The 24,880-nt window shown below is 33.9% G+C and overlaps 3 protein-coding genes and 1 non-coding gene across 5 annotated transcripts; all 4 read left to right on the top strand.

Annotated features, from left to right (window-relative positions):
• Positions 1 to 2,088: 2,088 nt before the first annotated feature.
• LOC146942344 (3beta-hydroxysteroid-dehydrogenase/decarboxylase) lies at positions 2,089 to 8,341 on the top strand. The gene is made up of 12 exons (XM_085756317.1): positions 2,089 to 2,602; positions 2,678 to 2,767; positions 2,845 to 2,978; positions 3,172 to 3,342; positions 3,639 to 3,764; positions 4,417 to 4,496; positions 5,514 to 5,712; positions 6,078 to 6,189; positions 6,762 to 6,936; positions 7,255 to 7,411; positions 7,511 to 7,577; positions 7,673 to 8,341. Exons 1-12 carry the CDS (start codon positions 2,368 to 2,370, stop codon positions 7,813 to 7,815), a joined length of 1,689 nt encoding a protein of 562 aa, XP_085612443.1. The 5' UTR covers positions 2,089 to 2,367; the 3' UTR covers positions 7,816 to 8,341.
• A 1,945-nt stretch (positions 8,342 to 10,286) lies between these two features.
• On the top strand, positions 10,287 to 14,500 carry LOC146942343 (eukaryotic translation initiation factor 3 subunit B-like). The gene is made up of 12 exons (XM_085756316.1): positions 10,287 to 10,385; positions 10,505 to 10,688; positions 10,775 to 11,012; positions 11,098 to 11,244; positions 11,591 to 11,719; positions 11,828 to 11,956; positions 12,074 to 12,157; positions 12,234 to 12,358; positions 12,437 to 12,635; positions 12,767 to 13,299; positions 13,467 to 13,575; positions 13,877 to 14,500. The coding sequence occupies exons 2-12, from the start codon at positions 10,567 to 10,569 to the stop codon at positions 14,213 to 14,215; spliced, it is 2,154 nt and encodes a 717-aa protein (XP_085612442.1). The 5' UTR covers positions 10,287 to 10,385; positions 10,505 to 10,566; the 3' UTR covers positions 14,216 to 14,500.
• A 2,791-nt stretch (positions 14,501 to 17,291) lies between these two features.
• Positions 17,292 to 17,437, top strand: LOC146942342 (U4 spliceosomal RNA). The gene has a single exon (XR_015033589.1). It is a non-coding gene; the product is annotated as a U4 spliceosomal RNA (small nuclear RNA).
• Positions 17,438 to 19,912: 2,475 nt separating this feature from the next.
• Positions 19,913 to 24,880, top strand: LOC146942341 (uncharacterized). 2 transcript variants are annotated; one of them, XM_085756314.1, is made up of 11 exons: positions 19,913 to 20,046; positions 20,730 to 20,909; positions 21,126 to 21,218; positions 21,770 to 21,871; positions 22,051 to 22,307; positions 22,569 to 22,700; positions 22,947 to 23,057; positions 23,222 to 23,350; positions 23,700 to 23,917; positions 24,002 to 24,155; positions 24,284 to 24,880. In XM_085756314.1, the coding sequence occupies exons 2-11, from the start codon at positions 20,732 to 20,734 to the stop codon at positions 24,500 to 24,502; spliced, it is 1,593 nt and encodes a 530-aa protein (XP_085612440.1). In that variant the 5' UTR covers positions 19,913 to 20,046; positions 20,730 to 20,731; the 3' UTR covers positions 24,503 to 24,880. The 2 variants fall into 2 exon arrangements, with proteins under 2 accessions (XP_085612440.1, XP_085612441.1); XM_085756315.1 differs by having other exon boundaries at positions 19,995 to 20,046; positions 20,718 to 20,909.

Here is a 24,880-nt window from a genome sequence, read left to right as displayed (position 1 = left end):
TGTTATGGCCGGTGGTCTGGGCTCAAGAACGCGTTTTTTGAACGATTCTTGACTCTTCTTAATTGATTTTACACGTTTTTTTACACCTCTTTGCACGTTTTTTGACTGCATTTAGTGCAGTTAAAACCTATGTTACCATAAACCCCCTATTAATACCCCTCCAACCTTCACCATTTTAGTCTTTTCAGTTGGGAACGATGAAAAAGCGTTGGGTAAAGAGCATATTTCAGATAAAAATAGGGGTTTTATGGATGAGTTTTCACCTTTGCTACCTAACACGACCAAGTTAAAGGTTTTAAACTTTTTAAAATCCATGCCTCCCGAAGCTTTAAAACAAGCTAGACGATCTAAAAATAACAATTTATAATTCATTTTTAACCTTACCACGACCACCTTACCAACATACATCATTTTTTCTCCAAATATTCAAAAATTAATTACAATAATAAATAAACACTTGTTATACAAAAGAAATGGATTAAAGACGCGACTTTATAATTACTTCCTTACCCAGATGCGATAACAATCTACCCACACACATTGATTTTATTTTACACCAAATTCTTAATAAAGGCAAAAATATATTTCTCATTTCTTCCCACCAATGAGAGAAGCCCCAAACACTTCGCTTGATCCATACTTATCCTCATTCCCAATAACATAATTAAGGGTGAACAAAAACCCGGTATTTGAAAAAACCTGCCCAGACCGACCCAAAAAGGTAAAACGGTCGGTTCCAGACGAGGTGAGTCTGCGGGTTCAACAAAGGGAAGTTTCAGTTTCAGGTGGGTTAAAACAGACGGGCGGAGAATTTGGACCCTTCGATGTCCGAACCCGCCTGCAGTTGAGGACATAATCAATATTCACACATTAAGATCTTTCGCATTCCATCAAATGTTTATCTAGTTTATCAATCTTCCTGGTAGATGTCCACTTTTTCAATCATGGATGGGCTTTTTTCTTACCATCTATGTTTTTTTTTTCTTTCTTTGAACTCGGTTTTGGATATGCTTCTTAGTGAAAAGCTAAAACCGAGAAAACCGAACCGAAACCCGTAAATCGGCGAACCAGATACCCGAAAAACCGAAGAAAGAAAAGGGGCTGAATTTGGTATTCTCATAACACTTGCAGGTTAAAACGGTGGGAGGTTTTGGGCCAAACCCTCCCGTTATCGAGCCTTAAACGTACCAAAGTCGTTTGAAATCAGAGTAGGCATGTCATTACTAAAAAGGACTTCGCCTTTATACCCAATTTAAGGATATCTATCAACCTTCGGGCCTCAACCTCACATGCCATGCAGAAAAGTAAATAAAAAATGCAATAAGCAAATGAGTTGGAGGATACAGTCCTACAAAACCCTTGCACTAGTTCCTCTCAAACCTACCAATAGAATACTAAGACCCACACAATCATCATTGCAAAGTACCTGATTATACTTGCAGAAAGCATCACCCTCAACACTATCATATGTCTCATCGACGTCGATCTTAAGCATCCACCTCCCCCGCTTTATCTCTAGTCTTGCATTTCATCGCATGGATAATAAACACGTTGAACCATAAAATTGTAACAATGAAATATTACAATTGTTTAAATTTATGAAACACTATATTCTCTTTAATAAAAAAATTTAAACAAGTCCCTGTAAACTTAACTCGTTTGAAAGAGACAATGTATTTATAACAGCATGGATCAGAGTTTAAACTCTGGACACCACTTACTCACCTTTAAAAGGTGAATTTATAACAACTAGATTAAAAAGAGTCAATCAAGTTTTTTCACCAAAATATTTTTACAATACCTCCATCAAAATCAATAAAAAACAATTCAATATCCTAAACAGTTTTGATACATAAATTAAGGACCAAAATAAAAACTTCAAAATTTATGAAACTTAATATTTTTTTTTTGTTGGTTGGGGTTTGAACCCCGACCTTGCATATAAGTTGTTTAATACAATAGATTAAATATTTATTTTAATAATTTTAGCTGAGGATAAAAATAAAAAACGAATTAAAAAAATAAAGAAAATATAATGAGCCAATAATCGCTGCAGCAAATTCAGGAATTGTGGTTCACACTACAGTCAGAAAACCAATTGCTCTAATCTGTTTCACTGTGTAATTTTTTTGACAGCAGCGAATCACAGTCCCTTACTCTTTCGTGTGTGTCCGCGACGGTTCCATCACCATTTACGGCTGCGATATCTCTCCTCACAAAAGGCGACTGTCGTCGCAACGGAACTTCACTCCGCACCGAGATTCACCAACTGCAAGCCTCAGCGGCGCGATCCACGTCCTACCTTCTCTACTTTCGGGTGTCCGTGACTCTGTGATCCATAACTAACCTTCCAGACTGCATTTGATTATGGCGGCGGCGGAGGAAAGGTGGTGTGTGGTCACCGGAGGACGAGGCTTTGCTGCTCGTCATTTAGTCGAAATGCTAATCCGATTGAACACCTACTGTGTCCGCATCGCCGATTTGGGATCCACCATTGAACTTGAACCCTCTGAGCAATTAGGTCTTCTCGGTCAAGCTTTACACTCCGGTCGTGCTCAATATGTCTCCGTCGATCTTCGCAACAAACCTCAACTCTTAAAAGGTCAACCTTAATACCAAAACAAAACAACATTCTACATAGTTTACATTAATTAATTAATCTTGTTAATCTCTGCAGCATTTGAAGGAGTTGAGGTTGTTTTCCATATGGCTGCTCCAAATTCTTCTATAAACAACTACCAGCTTCATCATTCCGTCAATGTTGAAGGTGAAGCATTAAATCATTACTCTTCTGTTGTTGAATTTTTGTTTCTTTCGATCTAAGTTAGGTGTTTATTTTTGAAGGAACAAAGAATGTTATTGATGCTTGTGTTGAGTTAAAAGTGAAGAGACTCGTTTATACTAGTTCTCCCAGTGTTGTTTTTGATGGAATTCATGGAATTCATAATGGAAGTGAATCGTTGCCTTATCCACCTTCGGTACCTACTTTACCAACACTTCGTTTTAACTTTCATTTTTTTGACTTGGATTGAAACTTTAGGAAGATAACTGCATATACATGATATGCATGGATAGGGGTTTTATGTTATTATATAATTTAATCTAGCTATTGGGATGGAAATAGGTTCAAAATGTTTGTTATGGTCTTGAACTGAATCCTACTGTTTCCAGCATAATGATCATTACTCAGCAACTAAAGCCGAGGGTGAGGGATTGGTTATTAAGGCTAATGGGACTAGTGGACTCCTGACATGTTGCATACGCCCTAGCAGCATTTTTGGACCTGGTGATAAACTGTTGGTGCCTTCATTGGTTGATGCTGCAAAGGCAGGGAAATCCAAGGTAGATGTTGTTCTTACCTGCTTTTGGTAAATGTTTGATGTATTTTACTGCTTAAATAAGTAATCCAATACTCACGGCAATTTCATCTTTATATGCATACTATTGAATCTGAAGTTTACCACAGGAACAAAATTGGATTTAGATTGATCACAAAATTGTTAATTTTTCTTAATAAAATTAAGTGCCGTGATATGGAAAAACTGGTTGGGGACCAATATGCATGTGTGACTACTTTCATTAGCAGAAACTTTCTTGAACCTTTCTTTAATTGATGATTTATACTTTTCTCTTACCAGTTCATTGTTGGTGATGGCAATAACGTATACGATTTCACATATGTTGAAAATGTGGCTCATGCCCACATATGTGCTGATCGAGCTCTAGCTTCAGAGGGAACCGTTTCAGAAAAAGCTGCAGGAGAGGTACCATATAACTTTTTTAGTCATGCTATATTTCTGTTTGTAAATGAAAGATAAGAGAGGCATAAGAGAAGTTTTGATGGTGTATTTTAAGATTTGGACGATGAAGCTCTTTGTTGAATCATTGTCTGTTCTTTCTTCCCTGGTGTGCACACTTTTAACAAGGAAATTATTTATAAAACAATGTTAATATGTTAAAGGTAGAAACATTTATCTGGGTAAATGAGGAAGTCTGAAAGACATACTTGTGGATATTAGGAATAGAAAAGTCCAGTGGGCTGACATCCTAACAAAACCTTTGTCTACAACAAGGTTTATCTATCTCAGGGACAAACTCAGGGTGTCTGACAAGCTTGCTCTTGGTCAATCACCCTCAGTTTGAACGGGGGCTATTAGCTCAGTTTCATATAGTTGAGAATTCTCTGATTCAGTTTAACAGCCTCTCTCAATTTTTCTGAACTTTCTCTCTGGTTGTCTTCTTCTATGAACATCAGTTTCTAACAGTAGGGAAATAATTGCTTGTTAAACTTAGTTAGATTCGGAATTGAGTATTGCATTTTTTGTGGAGAAAAACGAAAGATGGATCTGTATATTAAGCTTGGGCAACTTAGTAATCACTGTAGTGTTTTCTTGATGATAAATACTTGTTTTGTAGGCATATTTCATTACGAATATGGAACCTATAAAGTTTTGGGAGTTCATGTCTCTAATTTTGGAAGGTCTTGGATATCAAAGGTGATTTCTTTTGTACTGTTAACCATTAGGTCTTTCTTGCTCTTATTATGTAACACTTATTTTAATCTGTGATTCACTCTTGATGCAAAACAAGGATCCAAATCTCTCGTGAATTAAAGTAATACAATATTTTGACTTGAAACACTTCAGGAATATTCATATATTATAATAATACAGAAAACTTGTCGTCACATCCTAAGCAAAAAATGAAATTAAACTTAGTAATTTATTAGCAGATAAGAGAAATTCTTAGATTACAAAAATAAAAAATATGAAAATTATCTTAATGCAATTCATTCTGCATCACCCCTGCCCTATTTATAGTCAAAAGAGACATGCTGGCATGTGACTATACTGAGGCAAATACTTATACATTCTTTTTGTTTGTTTTATTCCATAATATTGAAGGCGCAAATATAAGTTGGATTTTGGCATTAGGATTAGGTTGAAGTCTCTGTCAAATCATCTCTGGGTTAAGAATTTTTTGTCCTGGCTATTAATTATTATCTTTTTTTTTTGTGCGTTTGGAAGAGCCTATTTATAGCTTATTTGGATTTATCTTATGGCATAAGCACTTGTGTAAGTGTGTGAACTTATGAAAATAGCTTATGATATCTTTTAGCGGTTTTCAACTTATTTCAATAAGCTCTATAGGAAAATAATTTAACCACATTCACTCTTTGATTACATAAATAGATATACCTAAGTGCTTATATGAAAAGTACCTACTCAATATATGCTTAATTAAGTTGTTTATCCAAATGGCATCCTTATTTAATAAACACCTGATCAAGTTTCGTAACCTAATGCACCCTTAACGGTTTTTTTTTTATGCCAACGAGAATACTGGTTTGTCTATTATAATCAATCAATTCTTTTGCAATTATATTTCTTGCTTCTATTTTTTTAATGAAATAAGGAATACATTTACGGTTTTTCATCCAAATAAACTAATATAAACATAATTATGGTATTGTCAGTGTCTTTCCTTTGTTATCTGAGTTATGTACCTTGCAGGCCAAGCATAAAGATCCCTGTCTTTGTTATCATGCCAATTGCACATTTGGTGGAGTGGATATATAGGCTGCTTGGCCCATATGGAATGAAGGTGCCTCAGCTGACCCCTTCAAGAATAAGACTCACATCTTGCACCAGATCTTTTGATTGCTCAAAAGCAAAGGACCGCCTTGACTATGCACCCATCATACCTCTACAGGTTCTGTGACGTTTCAGAAAAGTATACGTGCTCTGTCTTAACTCCAATATTCATGGCTCTGAACTGTGTTGAGATGCTTAATTACTTAGAAACTTCACTGAAGTAGCTAATTTCATGCCTGAACCATGTGCTTTGAAAAAAAATCCTGAGAAGTTGGCTAATTCTAAATCCTACAAAATTACTGATACTGTGGAGTTAAGATTTATCTAAATAAACTCAGAAATCATGTATGAGATGTGATTCTAAAATGGATGATGTTTCTTGCTCAAAGGTTCTTACATTTTGCAATGAGTATATATGTTAATCCTACTTCTTGTACGGGGTGTTCTTCATGTTTAATTAAGGGACTGTAATTTTTCTTGCAGGAGGGCATACGGAGGACAATCGAATCATATCCACATTTGAGGGCCGAAAATCAACTTAAGTCTAAAAGAGAAGGTCCCTCCAAAGCTTCTGTATATCTTGGAAGTGGAAGAGGTATGAATAATCGACTATACCCATCTAACTTCTTTGTTTGTGATATCTGGAATTGCCTTTTTGTTATTTTTGTTTTGGTTTTGTTGTTGTAACGTAGAATTAAACTTCTAAACGCCATTTAAAAGTAGGCACATTCACATAATTGTAGCAGGACACATGAAAGACATATTCTGATATTAAAAAAAAAAAACGTTGGTAAAAATTGCAAAGATAATGCAGGAAGTTGCAGTAGTTTAGGATCCCAATATGTTCATGTCATATCCTTTCTACTCCACATATCTCATCTTGATACGAAGCAGTGCATTTTAAAATTTTAATATGCATGTATATTGTTGATATGCAAGCTCTAAGAAGACTGAAGCATTGAACTCTTAAAGTTCAAATTTCGGAGCTGGTATTTCTAACTAAATCCACCACCATTCCTAATTTTTTACTAGTGATCACTTTTCTAACTCTTATTGTCTTCTACTTATTATGATACAAACACATCAGTGTAACCTGCTAATGCTGGGAGTTGTATATCAGTTTTCATTTATTTATGTAGTAGTTTTAATTGATCTACCACATTGCAGTTGCTGACACGTTGCTTTGGAAGGATAAAAAGCAAACTTTCACTACATTGTTAGTCTTCATAGCAATATATGTGAACTTCATTGCATCTGAGAATACCTTCATTACTGCTCTTACAAAGCTTCTATTATACTCATCGATCGGTTTATTCATTCATGGCATTCTTCCTGCAAAAATGTAAGCACACTGTCTACTTATGAATTTACCAGGTTGTCAATTAACACTGGAATTTACCAGATTGTCAATTAACACTGTATGTTGTCGTTAACTTGTCTAATGATGGATTACTAATATAATAACTATTGTTCGAAAGTGTCTCCTATTTAAAGATAATATACATAGTGTAAACATATAATTGATCGTGTTGTGTAGTTCCTTATTCAGGAAATAATTTCTCCATCTCAAGAACTACAATGATGATCCAGCTATTGGACACATTGCACTTTCTAATGTGAAGGCAAATGCTAACTTTAATTGCATTGTATGCTTGTTCAGATTGGGGTACACTGTTGAGAAAATGCCCACATCATGGTTTCACTTATCAGAAGATATTTCAAATCAAATTGCTTTCTCAGTTGCCTCATCTTGGAATTTTGCTGTGAATGCATTAAAATCCCTTGCAGAAGGGAATAATTGGGTGATGTTTTTCAAGGTATACACACTGCATCAAAATTTTGTATACAGTCAATTTTATATATCCTGAGGTCGTGGATTCAAACTTGCTGACACCTCTCTCCTTTGTGATCAATAGGTTGTTTTCACTCTGCTCGTTCTTAGCTTCCTGGGAGCCTTTTCACTTAAGAACTTGTATACTATAGGTTCTCTCGCTTTCTCTCATGTTGTGTGGTTTATTTGAATCCATTGATAGTGCTTGGATGAGAATGATACTAGTTTGTTATTGTCTTTGTTACAGGACTCACCTTAGCATTTACAGCTTTCTACGTTTATGAAAAAAAGGAGGAAGACATTGACGGCATATTTTTAAAATCACATACTTTTGGATGCAAATTGATATCTGATCTTACCAAGAAGTTTGTTACTTCAAAGATTGATTGATGGTTTTTTCTTCTTCTGGTTGGTACTAGATTTTTCTTAGATGAGCGGGCTGATGCATCTTCATTTAATCCACGTTGGAATTCCCTGTATCATTGTACAATTATTGTAATGTAATTTGATATCCAGTAGATGTTTTTTTTGAGTTTTTGTAATGTAAACTTGCTCGGAGTAGAGGTATTTTTTTGCAGTGGAGCTTTTTGTTGACTCTGAAGCAGTGGTAAAGAGAGCTTAAAATGTTGTGGGTTGGAGGTTGATTGATAAACCTGGGAAGCTATTTAGATTGGGAGATTAAAATTTGTCACTCCTATCGGGAATTTAATCGGTTTGCCGATGCCCTTATATGGGATGTGATTGGTGATTATCTTTGGCGGCCCTTTGAGTCATGTTTGCTCAAATCAGTCCATTGTTTTTTTCTGATGTATCTGAAGTTTCTACCAAAAAAATTGATATGGCAAAGGCTCCTTTGAGTCGGATGCATCAAAACCTGTAACATGACATGGGTCATAATTCGTAACTTACTTTCATATTTCTTTATTGTTTATTTATTTATATAGTTTTTTTTTTTGCACGAATTTATTTAGTTATTTGTGAATAAGAAATCCATGACATTTCTTATTTTATAAATTTACAAGTCTACTAAATATTTAGTTTTCTCTTTTCTATTGCATATTCAATTTTTAATATCCATATTTTCAACTTATCTTTATTTAATAAATAGATATCTTTATATTTTGAAGTTTTGTGGTATTTGACTTTTGACAAATGAATCACTGATTTTTTATTTATTTATTTACTATTACATTTTAAAAAATCACTTTTCATTTCATCATCACTAATTTTGACCAAATAATTTTGATAAAGATCATAAAAACAAATGATTTATGTGACTAATGAGTATATATATATATATATATATATATAGATATATGTCGGCGATTAAACCATGTTAAATGGGAAAATACTTGGGTGACTTTAGTGTATTTTAGATTAGAGTGATAAATGGATGTAATATGGATTTAATATATATATCATCATATAATTTCCCTAAAAAAAACTTTGATATATTTTTTTAAGTAGATCATATAAATTATGTGCGTAACTTTTTATACAAATATAAATCCATTTGATTGATATGTTTAAAACATTAATCTAATCTAAAAAACATATCGCATGATTTTATATTTGTGTGAAGAATTACAAAGATCTTATCTTATCTTATATAAAAGTTCAATTGAAGGTAAATTTAACAAATGCCTAAAAAAAAAATTGAAGGGTAAAAAATGGAATGGTTTTTTATAACAATTTCAGCCAGCAGTGTGATGGGATAAATTAAAAATTCTATAACATCTAAGTTTTTTTTGGTTACTATAACATCTAAGTTTGGGAAATTTTACCCTATACCCCGACACATATACTTTCACCCCTACAAATCTTCGAAAATTCCAATTTTGCCCTTTTTGCTATTTAACCTTTTACACATTAATTTTCCATCAAGTATGAGTTCACCCCCACATGGTATACTATTAAGTCTGTATTTTCGATTTATTCTTCCTGTATAGAAGGCTTCCGAAATTTTTCCGAAGAACTCATCTTTACTTTTCCAGAATGTTGTAGACATCATTTCCGAAAATAAACCGGAAACCTTATATAATAGTTTTCCGGTGTACATCTTTTTTCCAGAATTTATTTTCTTATTTTAAAAGAATCTGTCAAAGAATTAATAAAAGGCGAGGAATTAATAAAAAAACTAGACAAAAGAATTAAACTAAAAAACAATAACCTCACAAAACCAGAAGATCTAAGAAAAAAGTGAGAACTTTGAAAAGGTTGTTTTATGGCCGCTTAATTAAAAAAGTTTGAGTTAATTAAATAAAAAGTAAGAACTTAAAGAATAGAAAAACAGTGCCTGCCCGTCAGAAAAAGAAAAAGAGTCATCCGGAAGGCTTTGCACGCGGTTTCCAAAAAATCAGAAAACGATTCAGTGAATGATATCGGTGACCCATAATACGATTCCGTGAATCTAACACAATCATAGGGCAAAACGACTCCGGTAACTCAGAAAACCTTAGAATATTCATAAAACCTCAACCTCAATCAATGATTCCGGCAAACGATTAAGAGAACAAACACAACCGTATGGAGAAACAATTCCGGTTGCAAGAGTTGATGCCAGTAAAAGAAAAATTAAATCAAAATGTTTTTGGCAAAGTAGGGTTCCGGAAATACTTGTTGCTGCTGCAAATGTTTTCCATAAAAACGTGGGGTGAACAACTGAAATAGTGATTGAGTTTTATTTTATACAAGGGGTAAATTCGGTACTTTGTGTCAAATGTTGGGGTCAAGGTATAAATGTAGGGGTATGGGGTATAACTTCCCTAAGTTTGATTAAGTTATATTTTTATAATAGTTATTTATTTTTTTACCCGAGCCCAATCCACAGACATATCCATTTGGAAGAGCCTCCAAACCCTAAATCAACAAAACATCGTTCTCCCCTTGCGCTTCCGTTGCACTGAACTCTACCGATTGCCGCCGTCAACAACTAAACCTGGCTGTGCCGTCGGTAAGCGGTAAGAATCCCTAGATTCTCTTCTCTTCATCTTCTTTCTTTCTTTCTTTCTTTCTTTCTTTCTTTCTTTCTTTTCCTTTCCACATTAATTTACTCTTCTATCTCTCTACTCTATTATAGATTCCATTTCACTGCGACAACGCTAAAGCTTTACGGTACCATAATCACTCACCACCGCAATCATGGCGGATGTAATGCTAATGAAAGAAATTGAAGACAAAGCTTTGCTTCTCGGAATTGATCTATCCTCTATCGATCTCGATTCCATTCACCTTCCTCCAGGTGACAACTGCGGAATCCTCAGGTATATTAATCAATGCTCTTTCACGTTAATTAGAACCATAATTTCAGATTTTATGATTCTGATTTGCTTTTTCGCCATGTATGTAGTGATGACGATGATGTTATTCAAGAGGAGAATCTGGAGTTTGATTCTGGATTTGGCAATATTATTGTCGTGGATAATCTACCTGTTGTTCCCAAGGAGAAATTCGAGAAGCTTGTAACAGTTGTTAGAAAAATTTATAGTCAGATTGGTGCTATTAAAGAGGATGGTCTCTGGATGCCTGTTGATCCTTCTACTGAAAAGTCCTTGGGTTACTGCTTCATTGAGTACAATACTCCTCAGGTAAATAGATACTTTTTTTTTAGGTCGAATTCAATGTTTGTTTTACCATCGGTTTGATGAGGTTAAATTGCAATGGCTATTTTAGGAAGCTGAGCTTGCTAAAGAGAAGACTCAAGGATACAAACTGGATCGTTCCCATATATTTTCTGTGAGTATGTTTGATGATTTCGATCGCTTCATGAAAGTGCCAGACGAGTGGGCTCCTCCTCCAAACAAGGAATATGCTCCAGGGGTAATGATTATATCTCGACACAATTGACAATTCTGATCATTTGAGACCACCATATTAGGATTATGGGAGACCTTTTGTTAATTTTATACCAAAAACAAATAGGCACCACTTGCGTGCTACTTGGTTGTTATATAGTAGTTAGATACTTAGATTAAGGCAATTTCATGTTTTCTCATGGACCACACTCCTTGTAGAATTACAAATATGATTGGTTTACTTGGTAGATACCCCAACGTTCAATCACTATGTTCTTAAATCTGGTTATAATTTCTAATTTAATTTAATATCTTTTACTTGGTAGCCTTCTATGTTTAGTGATTCTTAATGGTCTTTATTTCTCTCAAAGGAAAATCTGCAACAATGGCTTACTGATGCTAAGGCACGAGACCAGTTTGTGATTCGTGCTGGTTCAGATACTGAGGTTTTGTGGAACGATGCTAAACTTTTAAAGCCCGACCCTGTTTATAAACGTCCTGTAAGTGAACATTATATATCAGTATCTTGTATTATTTGATGTTTTCTAGGTCCCTTTGATCATTAATCTCTTAATCCCTTTATGGTTGTCATATTTTTTGAATTACAGTTTTGGACGGAGAGTTTTGTACAATGGTCACCTTTGGGTACTTACTTGGCAACAGTTCACCGTCAGGGGGCAGCAGTTTGGGGAGGTGCTACCACCTTCAATCGTCTCATGCGTTACGCACATCCTCAGGTTTTTTTTTTTTCTTTTCGAGTTTTCATTTTATTTTTTAATACATTACTTTATTTTCGTTAGTATTAAATTATTTATATAAATATACTAATATCAGTATATGAATATAAATCTCAGGTTAAGCTTATTGATTTTTCACCTGGTGAGAAGTATTTGGTAACTTATAGCAGCCATGAACCAAGCAATCCTCGAGATGCTAATGTGAGTGTCTTCTTCTTTGTTGTTCCATTTTGAGCTTTTCGTGAAATTGTACCTAACTACAACATTCTTTCTCTAGAGGGTTGTGATAAACATATTTGATGTGAGGACTGGTAAAGTGATGAGAGATTTTAAGGGAAGTGCTGATGATTTTGCTATCGGAGGTACTGGAGGTGTCACTGGAGTGTCATGGCCTGTTTTCAAGTACATCTCTCTCTCTCTCTCTAACTTAAATATTTAGCATGCCAATTTAGTGATGAATTTGCATTTTTTTCTTTGCAGATGGAGTGGTGGAAAAGATGATAAGTACTTTGCAAGGATGGGAAAAAATGTACTTTCTGTGTATGAGACAGAAACATTTTCTCTCGTTGACAAAAAATCTTTGAAGGTTGAAAATATAATGGATTTCAGCTGGTCACCAACTGATCCCATCATTTCATTGTTTGTTCCTGAGACAGGAGGTGGTAACCAGCCTGCTAGGGTAAATTTCTGTTTTCCTTCCCTTCTATGGTCATGTGTAATGGATTAAGTTTTTGTTTTACTCAATAGCTTTTTACCTCATGTGTGTATGTATTTATTTATTTTTAATTTCTGTTCTTGATGGATTTGTAGGTAAGTCTTGTTCAAATCCCCAGCAAAGAAGAACTCAGGCAAAAGCTTCTTTTTAATGTCAGTGACTGCAAGATGTACTGGCAGAGCAATGGAGAATACCTTGCTGTTAATGTTGATCGTTATACCAAGACAAAGAAAAGCACATTCACAGGCTTTGAGCTTTTCCGTATAAAGGAACGTGACATACCTATTGAAGTTCTGGAGCTCGAGAATAAGAATGATAAGATCATTGCATTTGCTTGGGAGCCAAAGGGACATAGATTTGCTGTTATTCATGGTGATAACCCTAAGCCTGATATTAGTATCTACTCTATGCGGACGGCTCAGAACACTGGCCGAGTTTCAAAGCTCACTACTCTGAAAGGCAAGCAGGCAAATGCTTTGTTTTGGTCACCAGCAGGTCGCTTCATTGTACTAGCAGGATTGAAAGGTTTCAATGGACTGTTGGAATTTTACAATGTTGATGAGCTTGAAACCATGGCTAATACTGAACATTTTTATGCAACTGATGTTGAATGGGATCCAACTGGAAGGTATATTATCTATCCAAATGTGTGTTGATATTGCTTACCAAGGTTGAAGATCATGGATAAATTTGTGCAAAATCAGTCTAAAATTTAATTAACCGTAGCTATTAAATGTTGACTTTTCTTATTTACTGATCCCCATGTTTATATTGGTTATCCATTTTATACGACAGGTATGTTGCAACTGCTGTAACTTCAGTTCATGAAATGGAAAATGGATTCAATATATGGTCTTTCAATGGCAAACATCTTTATCGGATATTGAAGGATCACTTCTTTCAGGTAATTTTGCTATCATTTGTTATACATTATTTTATCCGTGTATTACAATGGTCCAAAGAATGACTTTTGGATGTACAATGTTTATATGGTTATAGTTTTTTTACATGGGATTGTGAATCCATTGTTGGCTGTAAAAGTTTTTCTACATGCAGAATTCAGACTAAAGCTGTTGTTAAATCCCTTGTTTCCAAAAGCCTTTTTTCAGTAGCTTTACTAATACTATTTATTCTTCCCACAAACCAAAAATTGCTGTACAATATTTACAATGTTCTGTAATTTTTTCTTCTTTCAATATATATAGTTCTTATGGAGACCCAGACCAGCCTCTTTCTTGACTGCTGAGAAGGAGGAAGAGATTGCAAAGAACTTGAAGAAGTATAGTAAGAAATATGAAGCTGAAGACCAAGATGTTTCATTGCTGCTGAGTGAACAAGAGCGTGAGAAGCGTAGGGTCTTGAAAGAAGATTGGGACAAGTGGGCCAATGAATGGAAGCTGTTGCATGAAGAAGAGAAGCTAGAGAGGGAAAATCTGAGGGACGGAGAAGCTAGTGATGAGGAAGAGGAATATGAAGCCAAGGACATTGAAGTTGAGGAAATAGTGGATGTTACCAAAGAGATCCTTCAAGTTGAGGAGTATTAGCCATGTTTTCAAGAGTGAGGCGAAGAAGTATGTAACTGGCTAGTAGATGGTATTGAATCATTTTATTTAGTTATCCTAGTAGCTAGTTGGGCAGTGTCCTTTGTGTTCATCTTTGTAGACCCAATTTTGTAGTTTTTTTGTTTCTTTTTTGATAAAGAAATTCCCTTTTTTCTCATAAATTTGAACGCGACAGTTTTTGTAGTCCCTTTTCAGACACAAGTCTGTTAACTCATCACACTTTGCCATCTTAGCACTTAAATGCTAGAAGAAATTTGTTTTGTCCGATTATTGTTTTACAGGCCTATGTTATCATGGACTATGGTTTTACATATTTCTTTCTAATCTTTTCCATTTGTCTTCTCAACAATTGTGAAAAAATTATGATCAACAACCATGCCTGTTATACAAAATTAAATGAACTTGGCTTGATATACAAAAAAAGTTAGCCTGATTCTAAGCTTAGAATTGTAGTTGGTACAAGTCACAGTTTATTTTTGTCTGTCTTATAATGTCATTCGTCATTCAATTCCCAAATCTTCATAATGGTTCCACATAAACACAAAAACTAGCGACGCAAAATTGCACCAATTCATCTCAAATTCCCAATTCAAGGACTCAGATTCATTTTTATCCTCTCTGCACCAATGTCAATCCGTGCAAGGATTCACAATATTCCAAATATAACAAAGAATCACCCTAAAACTCTTCTAATCCTTTTTAGTCTCTTCCATGTGTGTAATTTTTTTTGGAGCAATGATATTTGAACAACCATTTGGTACAACTTTCATGACAACCTTCTTTTTCTCTCTTCTTATTGGTCAAAAACAATGGAGAGAGAAAAATGATGAGAGAGAGTAAGAATATAATGTGAGTATGAGAGAGAAAGTTGTCTAAAAGTTGTCACAAAATGGTTGTACATATATCATTTCTCTTTTTTTTGAGAGATTGTGTCTTTGAAGAAATGCAGAACATGTGAAAAATATGTGTTGATGTGGGGGTGGATATCTCTGAGTACTTTCCCTCTTTTACCCTCAAAATACGGCCAAACTTAATTTCAGAATAGGCGAGTGTTCTCCTTTTTCCACCCCAGATTTTTAGGTGTAGCCAATGCTTTTGGCTTAATTTTAAGTGTGAAAACTTAATTTTCACTATTTTTCAAAGAAAGAAAGATTTGGAACATTAAGATCTGCATTATTTTTCCTTAAACTTTTAGGTGTAGTGTCAGCTTCACATGCACAAGGACGAGACATTTTAAGTGTGAAAAATTCATATTCTGAATTTTTTTATAATGTGAAACTGGATTCTCATTAAGTAAAAAATTTGGAAACATCTTTAGAATTTCAAAATATCAGAAAATTCACATTTAGATTCTAATTTTAAATACTTCAAGAAAAAGAAAAAAAACGTTTTTGGAAATTCACATGGTTTGTGAGGGGAGGGGTATGGGGAATTTTTCAAATGTAAGATTTTCTCTATTTTGAGAAAAGCATGTATAGCAATCAATTCAAGGCATGTATCGAACACTTTAGGTCACATTTGTACAGAGCTTCAAAGTAAGGGCTAGATTCTAAACACTAAACCTATAGGAATGGGAGTAAGTGGTGTTAACTGTTAACTGTGAATATTGGAATTTGATGTGTAACGACTCAAAATCAAAAGATATTCTTCTGTCAACTCTGTTCCTCATGTATGCTTAGTCTTTTATTTGATTTAAGAACTAAACATCAATAAAAAATTTCACTAAAATAACAAAAGGAAGATTAAATTTTTGTACAGATTAAATTTGACAAAAATGTACTCTATAGCAACAAAAGTTATATTTAACTTAATTATTTATTTTACTGAGTTGAGCCTGAGTTTTGGTTTTGGTTTTATAAGTAATGTCTAATTAAGTTAAATATATGTTTATTGTACAGTTTTCTTATCATTATTCTCCAAAGTGTGTCCTTATTTATTTGTCACTTGATGTTAACATTTTGGTTGACTCTTCTCACCTTTTATTTTCCTTCTTTGTTCTTCTTCTCCTCTTTGCAGCTTAGGGCGTTTGAACCATTGATGTCTCTATCCATTATTAGGGCACTAATAGTAATAGATAGCTAACTTTGGCAATGCATGTTGTGGGATGCCTTATGCATATTGTAGCGTAGCCTTGGGCCATGACCATGATGGATATGAATTGAATAACACAAGTCCACGAATTCTCTGCTGTAACACTGTAGTTCAAAAATTTCAATTCCTTTTTTTGTTGTCGTTACAATCAGAGATTCCAATTCTATCTCCAAAATTATGAGGTGCATAATGGCATAAAGTTTATTTTATCTCTTTCATAACATATACTGCAAGTGCAACATGGGAAATTATATTTTAAAGATAAAGACAATGAAATGAATACTTAAATATGTTTTTGGTCCCTATAAATATACCAAATTTCGTTTTAGTCCCTCTAAAATTTTCCTTCAACCTTTAGTCCCTCAAAAATTTTCCATCTTCACTTTTGGTCCATCCTTTAAAGTAAACTCATATGTAGAATTCATATTTTTGAATAAAATTTTGCATAAAAATTTATAATATTATAATAATCTCTCCAAAAAAAATTAGAATTTTTTAACAAAACATGAATTTAATATGAATTTTTATATTTTTGATGGTTAAAAATTCATATTAAATTTATGTTTTGTTTAAAAATTCTAATTTCTTTTGCACAATTTCATTAAAAAAAAATACTAAAATTAACTTTAAAATAGGGACCAAAAGTAGTGATTGAAAATTGTATAGGGACTAAAAGTTGAAGGAAAATTTTAGAGGGACTAAAACGAAAAGTTGGTATATTTATAGGGACCAAAAACATATTTAACCCTTAATTTTTTTAACAAGATTTTATTTAATCTAATTGAGATTTATAGGTAATTATAACTTTTTTCTCTTAAAAATAAAGTAACTTTAGATAGATTTGTTTATGTTCAGTGTGTTGCTAGTATTCTATTAGCAAACATCAACAATGAAACTCCTTCCATTTAGATGCTTAAATGATATCATAGGTTCAAATTATTTCTTGAACATTCAATTCCCACAACCAATCTTTGTGTTTGGGGGCAATGACACAGCTCACGAACTTTTGACCAAAGGCGCGTTTTTACTGGTTGAAAACTATTTTCAAATTCCCTCTTAAGCTTAAGACAACTCAAACCTTTGAGAATTCCTGCAAGTACTGTCCTTAAGGTAAAGTCCTTCGTAAAAAAAAATTCGTACAACTGAACATTTCAAATATTTTTTTTACCAAATGTGTCCCACAAACAACTCTATACATGTGTTTTGGAAAATTTCAATTTTGCAGTATGACCACATGCTAAATGCAAAGCTCAGCTCCAAATAGCAACTTCTAAATATCACGATGGTTTTTGCAATGGGCCACAAGAATAACAATTCTAACTCTAAACCACACATAGATTATGCCATTACTTTTCAATAATATTCATTAGTTTTAAATGAATAATCAAGTAAAACTAAAAAAAAATGAAGAGAGTGAATGTCCTTCAAAATAAGTGCCAATGCAAAAATGAAAGTTTTGGGTGTTAAATAGGGGAAAGACCATTGTGGATGCCCGTAGTTTACACTTACACATGTTCCTCGCCTATGAACTGAATAATCAATTAGATTAGATAAATCTCAGTGGAAGTAAATGTACTTAGCATGAGTTTGGAAATGCGTTTGGAAGCTGGAAACCGCGTCCCAATGCACTATTCACGCTTCCCAATACTTAAAAAACGTGAAAAAGTAGAAGCTCCAATTTGGAGCGTTAACCAAAACAGCGGTGGGTGTGGTTTTCACCGTGATTCCAAACGGGGTCTTAAATTAAGGATTAGGGCTTGGAAAGGGATTGGTATCCGTAAGAAAGAAGACAATGAGGGTGAAGTGAAGTCTTGTCACAATGCCACAGCTCATGGGTGTAATGCCAACTACAAACGTACGTGCTTTTTCCTATTACCATCTCAGTCATCACTGTTGAGAGGGTGGTCCTGTTAATTATCTATGCAACTTCTTGGCCTTTATTGGAGACTGGTTTCAATTGCTTGACAAAGACACAACTGTGTGCAAAAAGGATTTCAAGCACAACGACTGTAATAATTTTTAACTATTATTATTATACATATATACTGACCAATTTGGCTAAATTACAAAAATAAGTTGCGACTGTGATAAGAATTTTAAAAGCATAACAGAATATGGGCACAATATGGTTAATTGATTCCTTTATATTTATCCTTATACAAATATGAAGTTTTCTTTTTTGAGAGGGTATACAAACACGAAGTTGACTTTTGACTTTTAAGCAAATTGGTTAACCATCTATTGCTTATATATGGGGCACCAAAAATGGATCCCTTCATGTGCATTATTTCCCACATTGAGTTTTAGTCTTATATCTAATTTGTTGAATGGAAGATGGTGTATTTTAGAAAAGGATTTAGATCTATAAAGTGATTAAAATAAAAAGTGAGATTATTTTTCTTTATTACTTTAACAAACTCATTACTTATTATAATGTATCTATTACTTTTGTTTGCAATTGAGTTTTAGAGGGGATTGATTATTTTTCTTTTTTTAATTAAAAACACTATAAAATGTGTCTTAAAATGAATTAAGTGTGCGTAACAAAAATGAATTCCGTGTAATTAAAATATTACATGAACATTTATCATATCATTCATTCAATTTTTTTAATATATATAATAAACTTTGTTCCCCAAGACTCTAAAAAATAATCCTACTGAAGACATGTTAGACATTAAAATTTAATACTGCTTCCGATTATAATTTGAACATTGGTTTGCCAAATTATGATATTTCAGTCTCTTTTTTTAGACCCAACCATGTTGGTTAGGGTGGAAATGTGTTGTAACTAATATAGAAAGGGAAAATTATGTTGTTTGAATCCGGCGGATTGATTCTTTTTTTGGTCGTAAATCTTAACTGTATAAATAAATTAGTACTATCCATTGAATAAAATGTTTAATAATATTTTTTTGGCTCGAATATTTAAATATATTCTTTTTTACTTTCATTCTCATCAATATTTTTTTTCGGTTCCTCTTCAAGTTTTTTCCCGTTTTTGATCCATGCAAATTTTTACTTATAATCGTTGTTGTTTTGTTTTCGTCCTTTAAAATAAAGAATAAAATGAATATTAAAAGGACCAACAAGGGTTGGATCTAACCGAAGAGATTAGACAACATGACAAATCATAAGTTTATATCATGGTTGAGGGTGATAACTATATTCAGGGATCAACATCTCTCAAAATGTAATTACCTAAAATAAAACAACTTATGAAAACCAAAGTTAAATTAAATGGATACTTTTTTTGTTGTTCGTAGACGAGTAATAAAACTTATACACAACTTTGTACCAAAAAAAAAAAAAAACTTATACACAACTTTAAGGTCTTAGATTCAAACTCAGATGAAGGTGTATAACATATCTTTTTTGAAGAAATGTGTGACATATCTTAAAAGTATTAACACCGTCAGTTGAGTTACACCAAGTGAATCAATTTCACAATAACGATTCTTATTTTATTTTTTTGGATTTGTAAAAAATCAACCCTTTTTTTGTTTACATAATTAAAATAAAAAATATATATATTTAGAAGAATTAAAAACTTATTTAAATCTAATTAAAATATGAAAATAGTATAGGAAAAGGTCCATGACATGACAATGACATTGATTCAATATTTGAAATTGCTTCCCCCTGTTTCAGAGAGAATAAGCATCATCATCATCATCATCATCTCCGATCATGGTTGAAGTTGAAGCATCACTCAGACCCAGGTAAAGCTCTGTCTAATAATCTCATTCTCCCCTTTGCGTTGCACTCACTTTAAGATAATTCCATATTCTCTCTCTCTCCGCCACTTTCCGTTTCATTTCAACTTCAACCCAAACACAAGCATGGTTCCCGTTACTCATTATCTTTGACCCACTTTTCTTTTCTCTCTCATCACACATCACATGTTATTCCAATTCACAAAAATCACTGTTTTTTATTATTACCAAAATGGAATCACACACAAAAAGAAGATTGAAACTCTGATTGCGACTCTTCCTCACACCACTGCACTATATTCAAAAAAATTCCCTTTTCTTATTGTCCTTTACTTCTTCTGCACACTCCATTTTTCATCCTAAAAATTCATTCTTTGTCTCCAATTCTATAACCCCTTTTGTCCAGATTCCCCTTTTACCCTCTCTTAATTTTCCCAATTTGTTCAAAAATTTCACCTTTTTCCAAATTGGGTTTGTTCTGCATAATGAATTATTGCTGATGAAATATTAAAAATTGTTTTTTTGGTCAATGAGGAATTGTTTTTCCTCTTTGAATTTCAAGTTATGTATATAAGTTATATAGATTTTCAATTGCCTGGTGATGAAGAGAAGCTTTTGTTTTAAAAGTGTTGCATAGTAAAAAATATAAAAAAATCTTGTGTTGTTCACTGTTTTAGTGGTGGTAACAGTTATGGGTGGTGAGGGTAGAGTTGAAGTTGCGAGTGGCAAAGGGTGTTCGAGGCTGTTTTCGTCTTCAATCAGAACTCTTCAACCATTGGACCAAATGTCTCCTGTTTCATCCTCTCCGCAATTGCCATCAAATGCTCCTTTTGCTGGTCTTGTTATATGTGTTACCGGTTTATCTAAAGGTGTGGATTCATGTCTTCTATGATTGATTGGATTTCATTTCGTTTTCCTTATCTTACTTGAAGTCATTGGCTAAATTCTACAAATTTGTTTTCATAGCATGTTCATATACTTGAGCTTGAAAAGGTGTATTTTTTTATATTACAGATATTGAACTAATAACTGATATTCATACTGTGATGTTGTTAATGTTATTCTTTGAATTGGCGTTTTGGCAGAAGCAAGGAATCAGGTCATGGAGGCTACAGAGAGATTAGGTGGCCAGTATAGCCCCAATCTGCATCCTCAATGTACTCATTTGGTGGTTCAGATATCCTTTCCTTCTAAATCATCTTGAATTTTCCTATATAATAATAGCATCAGCATGATGCTGTAGTAGGAGGATGTGATTTACATATACTTACATGAACCCATTGGAAAAAAGTTCTGTTAAATCCTGAAAATTGTTTGCTTAACTTTTTTGGTTGTGTGAGAGAAGTAATTTTGGACCCATATCAGTATTTCTACTTTATCTTGGTATTGTTAAATAGTGGCTATAGTGGTACTGTAGCGCTATCACATAGCAGAATTTGAACAGACCACTATTGTTCTGCGATACACTATTTATTTAGTACAAAATATTGTGAAGTAGCGGCGCTATAGCACTGCTGCACAGCGGAATTTGAACAAACCTCTATTTTCTGCAATTCACAATTGACAAAACTGGTTTATCTAAATTTATCTGTCCTGTGCTCATCAATATCTTATTATGTTATACTCAGTGCACCTCTTATGAACCATGATCATGGTTGTTGCTTGCCATCTGTTTCCACAGCATGGATATTTCCGTAGTACCATCATGAAATCTTTAACATATAGCACAGTTTTGGCGGACGTAAATTTGAGCATGCAGTAAAGCATGGAACAAAAAATGGCCTCTTTGTTGTCACACTGGGTTGGTTTGTGGATAGTGTCAGGAAAAATGGTAATTAAGTTCATTTAATTTATACTGACACGTTTTAAATTTTTGTTAGCTGTTGTGCTTGAAGTCATGCACTATACAGGAACCTGACACGGCTTTTGTGATATTTATGAATTATAATCATACTTACTGATATTTGTGATTGTTATGATTTGAATGCATTTTCATTTTGTCTACTACAGTAAGGTTGACCGAATCACTTTATAGTTTGAAGAATTATGGGGATAACAATATGAAGTTGGATGATTTTAGACTGCTTCCCGGGTACACAAATGCTGGAAATTGTCTTCCTGCAAGAATCCATGAAATCAAGCATACTCATCATGCTGAAGAATTTCGAAGATTCTCTGGTGCAGAGTCTAACAGAAGTTTTGACTCAAGTTTGTCTGGTTGCTCCATCTACGTTGATCCAGGCATTTCATCCGAATTGCAAAACAAGGTAAATTTATGCGATATACTCCCTCCGGTCCTATTTATAAGAAAAATTTGGGTCAACAAAAGTTGATGTATTTAGTTAAAAATTTAGTCCAAATTCATTAACTTTTGTTGACTCAAATTTCTCTTGTAAATAGGACCGGAGGGAGTAGCAATAAATATCTAGACATTTTGTAATGGTTTCAGTTTCCTCTGTTTCAGTTAGGCTAGCGTATGACTGAAGTGTTCTCGGCTGACACATTTAGATGCTTTACATGTTCGATAGGTTGCTGAAACTGCATCCAAAGAAGGTGCTAGTTTGGCAGACCAATGGTTTGTTGGCTGTAATGTTAGTCATGTAGTCACTGAAGGGACATCCATTCAAAGATATCTTGGATACTCTAGTAACCTCATTACAGTGAGTGCTTCTACATTGTAATTTAATGCTTATCTAAACATTTAGAATAATCTTTTGGAGGCATGCAATTTTTTTGAAGCTCGAACAGTTTTCTCCTCCCACTTGTTTTGCTTTTTTTTTTTTTTTTAACGGTCCCTGTACATCTTCTGGAAGACATTAATATGTTATTAATATTATGCGATAAGTAGGCCTATACCGTATTATTTACATCACAATGACGTCTTTTTGATGTATGATATTTCTCAGCCAGTGTGGATTCTCAAAACAGCTAAGGAGAAACAAGTGCAAAGGCTTGTTAGCATGTCTGTTGATTTGGCAAGACAAGTTGGCCTGATGCTTGATGACATTTCAGGGAAGGTAATTTCTCAATACATTCCTAGATTTCCCTCCTTTTCTTGGAATTGTAAATACCAAGATTAAACTCGCTAATTTTCAACAAACCACTCAAATTTGGTTTGCAAAACATCCTAGACTTCCCTCATTTTCTTGAAATTGTGATCTGAATTTCATTGACATAACAGGAAATAGTAAAGCAAAAAGTCCATGACGATCTTCAGGGCAGTAAAAGTGAAATTGGTTGCAAAGAAAGACAACAAATTGTAAATTCAGCGAAAAATGGTGTCAGAAGTCGCCGTGGTCGTCGAATGCAGGTCAGCATTACATTGATTACCTCCACTTTTGTCTTTTCAGTGGAGTTGGATTTCAATATCCATGTAATTGTGTGTCTTAGAGGCTGCACACTTCACCTCTAAGTTTGTTGATTTTGCTCATCCACTAATCTATACATGTGATTTGAGTTGGTAATTTGGTATGCATTAGAGAATTTTGAAAGTTCCTCATTCTTAACATTTTGGTCTATGAAACTGGATTTCCATATTGGAATATTTAATTTCGAGCACGGTTATCCACCTGTCTTTAGTTTGTTATCTTTTTTTAAAGAAGTACTAAAAGTTGAAGATATGTGTCAATTGTTAACTTAATTTGAACGTTCTTTTGCAGACTTGTCAGACTCCGATCCGTCCGATTACACCCAATAACCTTCTGGACTCTATCTGTTGGTCAATATCGGAAGCAACTTCAACTGCTTCCATTTACACAGACTCTTTCAGTGCTGAAGATCCTAATGAAAATCATACCTCAATATTTTTTGATGCAAAAGGGGATGAGAAGGATTCAGATGCTTCATTTTCACACTCCACACGTCCTCTAACAGAAAGGTTGTTCTCAATTTGTGGCCTGATGGGTATATTTTTTCCCGATGTAGTAAATATGGCTTAATATTTCATTTTGGTTTTTTGCAGTGAGAAATCCGAGTTGATATTTAAAAACCATTTTCTCACCATACTCTTCCCTGTGGACCGGTTTTCCGAGATCGGCCCTTCCTCAAGAACGTTTTTCAGCCATAACGGTTTTACATGTCTTCAGGTGTTGGATCATATCCATGCATTTTATCAGGTAAAAGGAAACTTGCAGGCCTTATTAGCATTTGTTATAATACGGCTTATATTGTTTATTACGTGTCTCTCATTCATCTAGAACTGTCGTCACTAATGAGACAATGGATGTGGCGATTTTTGTGATAGGAGAACATGCCTAGCCTTGAAATAGATGTGGCGATTCATACAGATTCAAGACATGCGGACAGGCTTCGATCAGTTTACTCAAGTAAGGAAACAGCGGAGCGTGGGTATGTGATGTTGAAACGAATTGAATTTTTGGGCAGTCGTACGAGTTTTGAAATGTTGAAGCGCGTGAGTGGAGACAACAACTCCAATGTGTATGAGTTATTACTTAGGGCATAAGGTAAATTAGAAGCTGCAAGTTACAATAGCTAGTTATTGCTAGCATCTGTATTTTACAAGAATTGTATCTGTTACATTAAAGATGTGTTGGTGGAACATGTCACTTGAGTAGGGTGCCCAAAATGGGGACTGTGAATACAAGAAATGGGGGATTGGCTTATATGGAAAAAGATAACTTACACCCCAAGTCTTCAAAAGGTTATCTATAAAAAGATAACTACACACCCAAGTCTTGAAAAGGATTTAATTTTTACTTTTCAACATTATTTATTTATTTGAAATGCTAAAATTGACGAAAATTTTGTAAGAGTACAGTTACGAACCACTTGAACTTTTGGTTTTTCATTGTTACGGTTATCTATAGTATTTTGGCACAAA

The sequence above is a fragment of the Medicago sativa genome, chromosome 3 (assembly GCF_051527215.1).
Source record: "Medicago sativa cultivar Bolivia chromosome 3, Bolivia_mono, whole genome shotgun sequence".
NCBI classification, from domain to species: Eukaryota; Viridiplantae; Streptophyta; class Magnoliopsida; order Fabales; family Fabaceae; genus Medicago; species Medicago sativa.
Note: the sequence above shows the minus strand (reverse complement) of the source record. Positions and strands in the feature narration are given on the sequence as shown.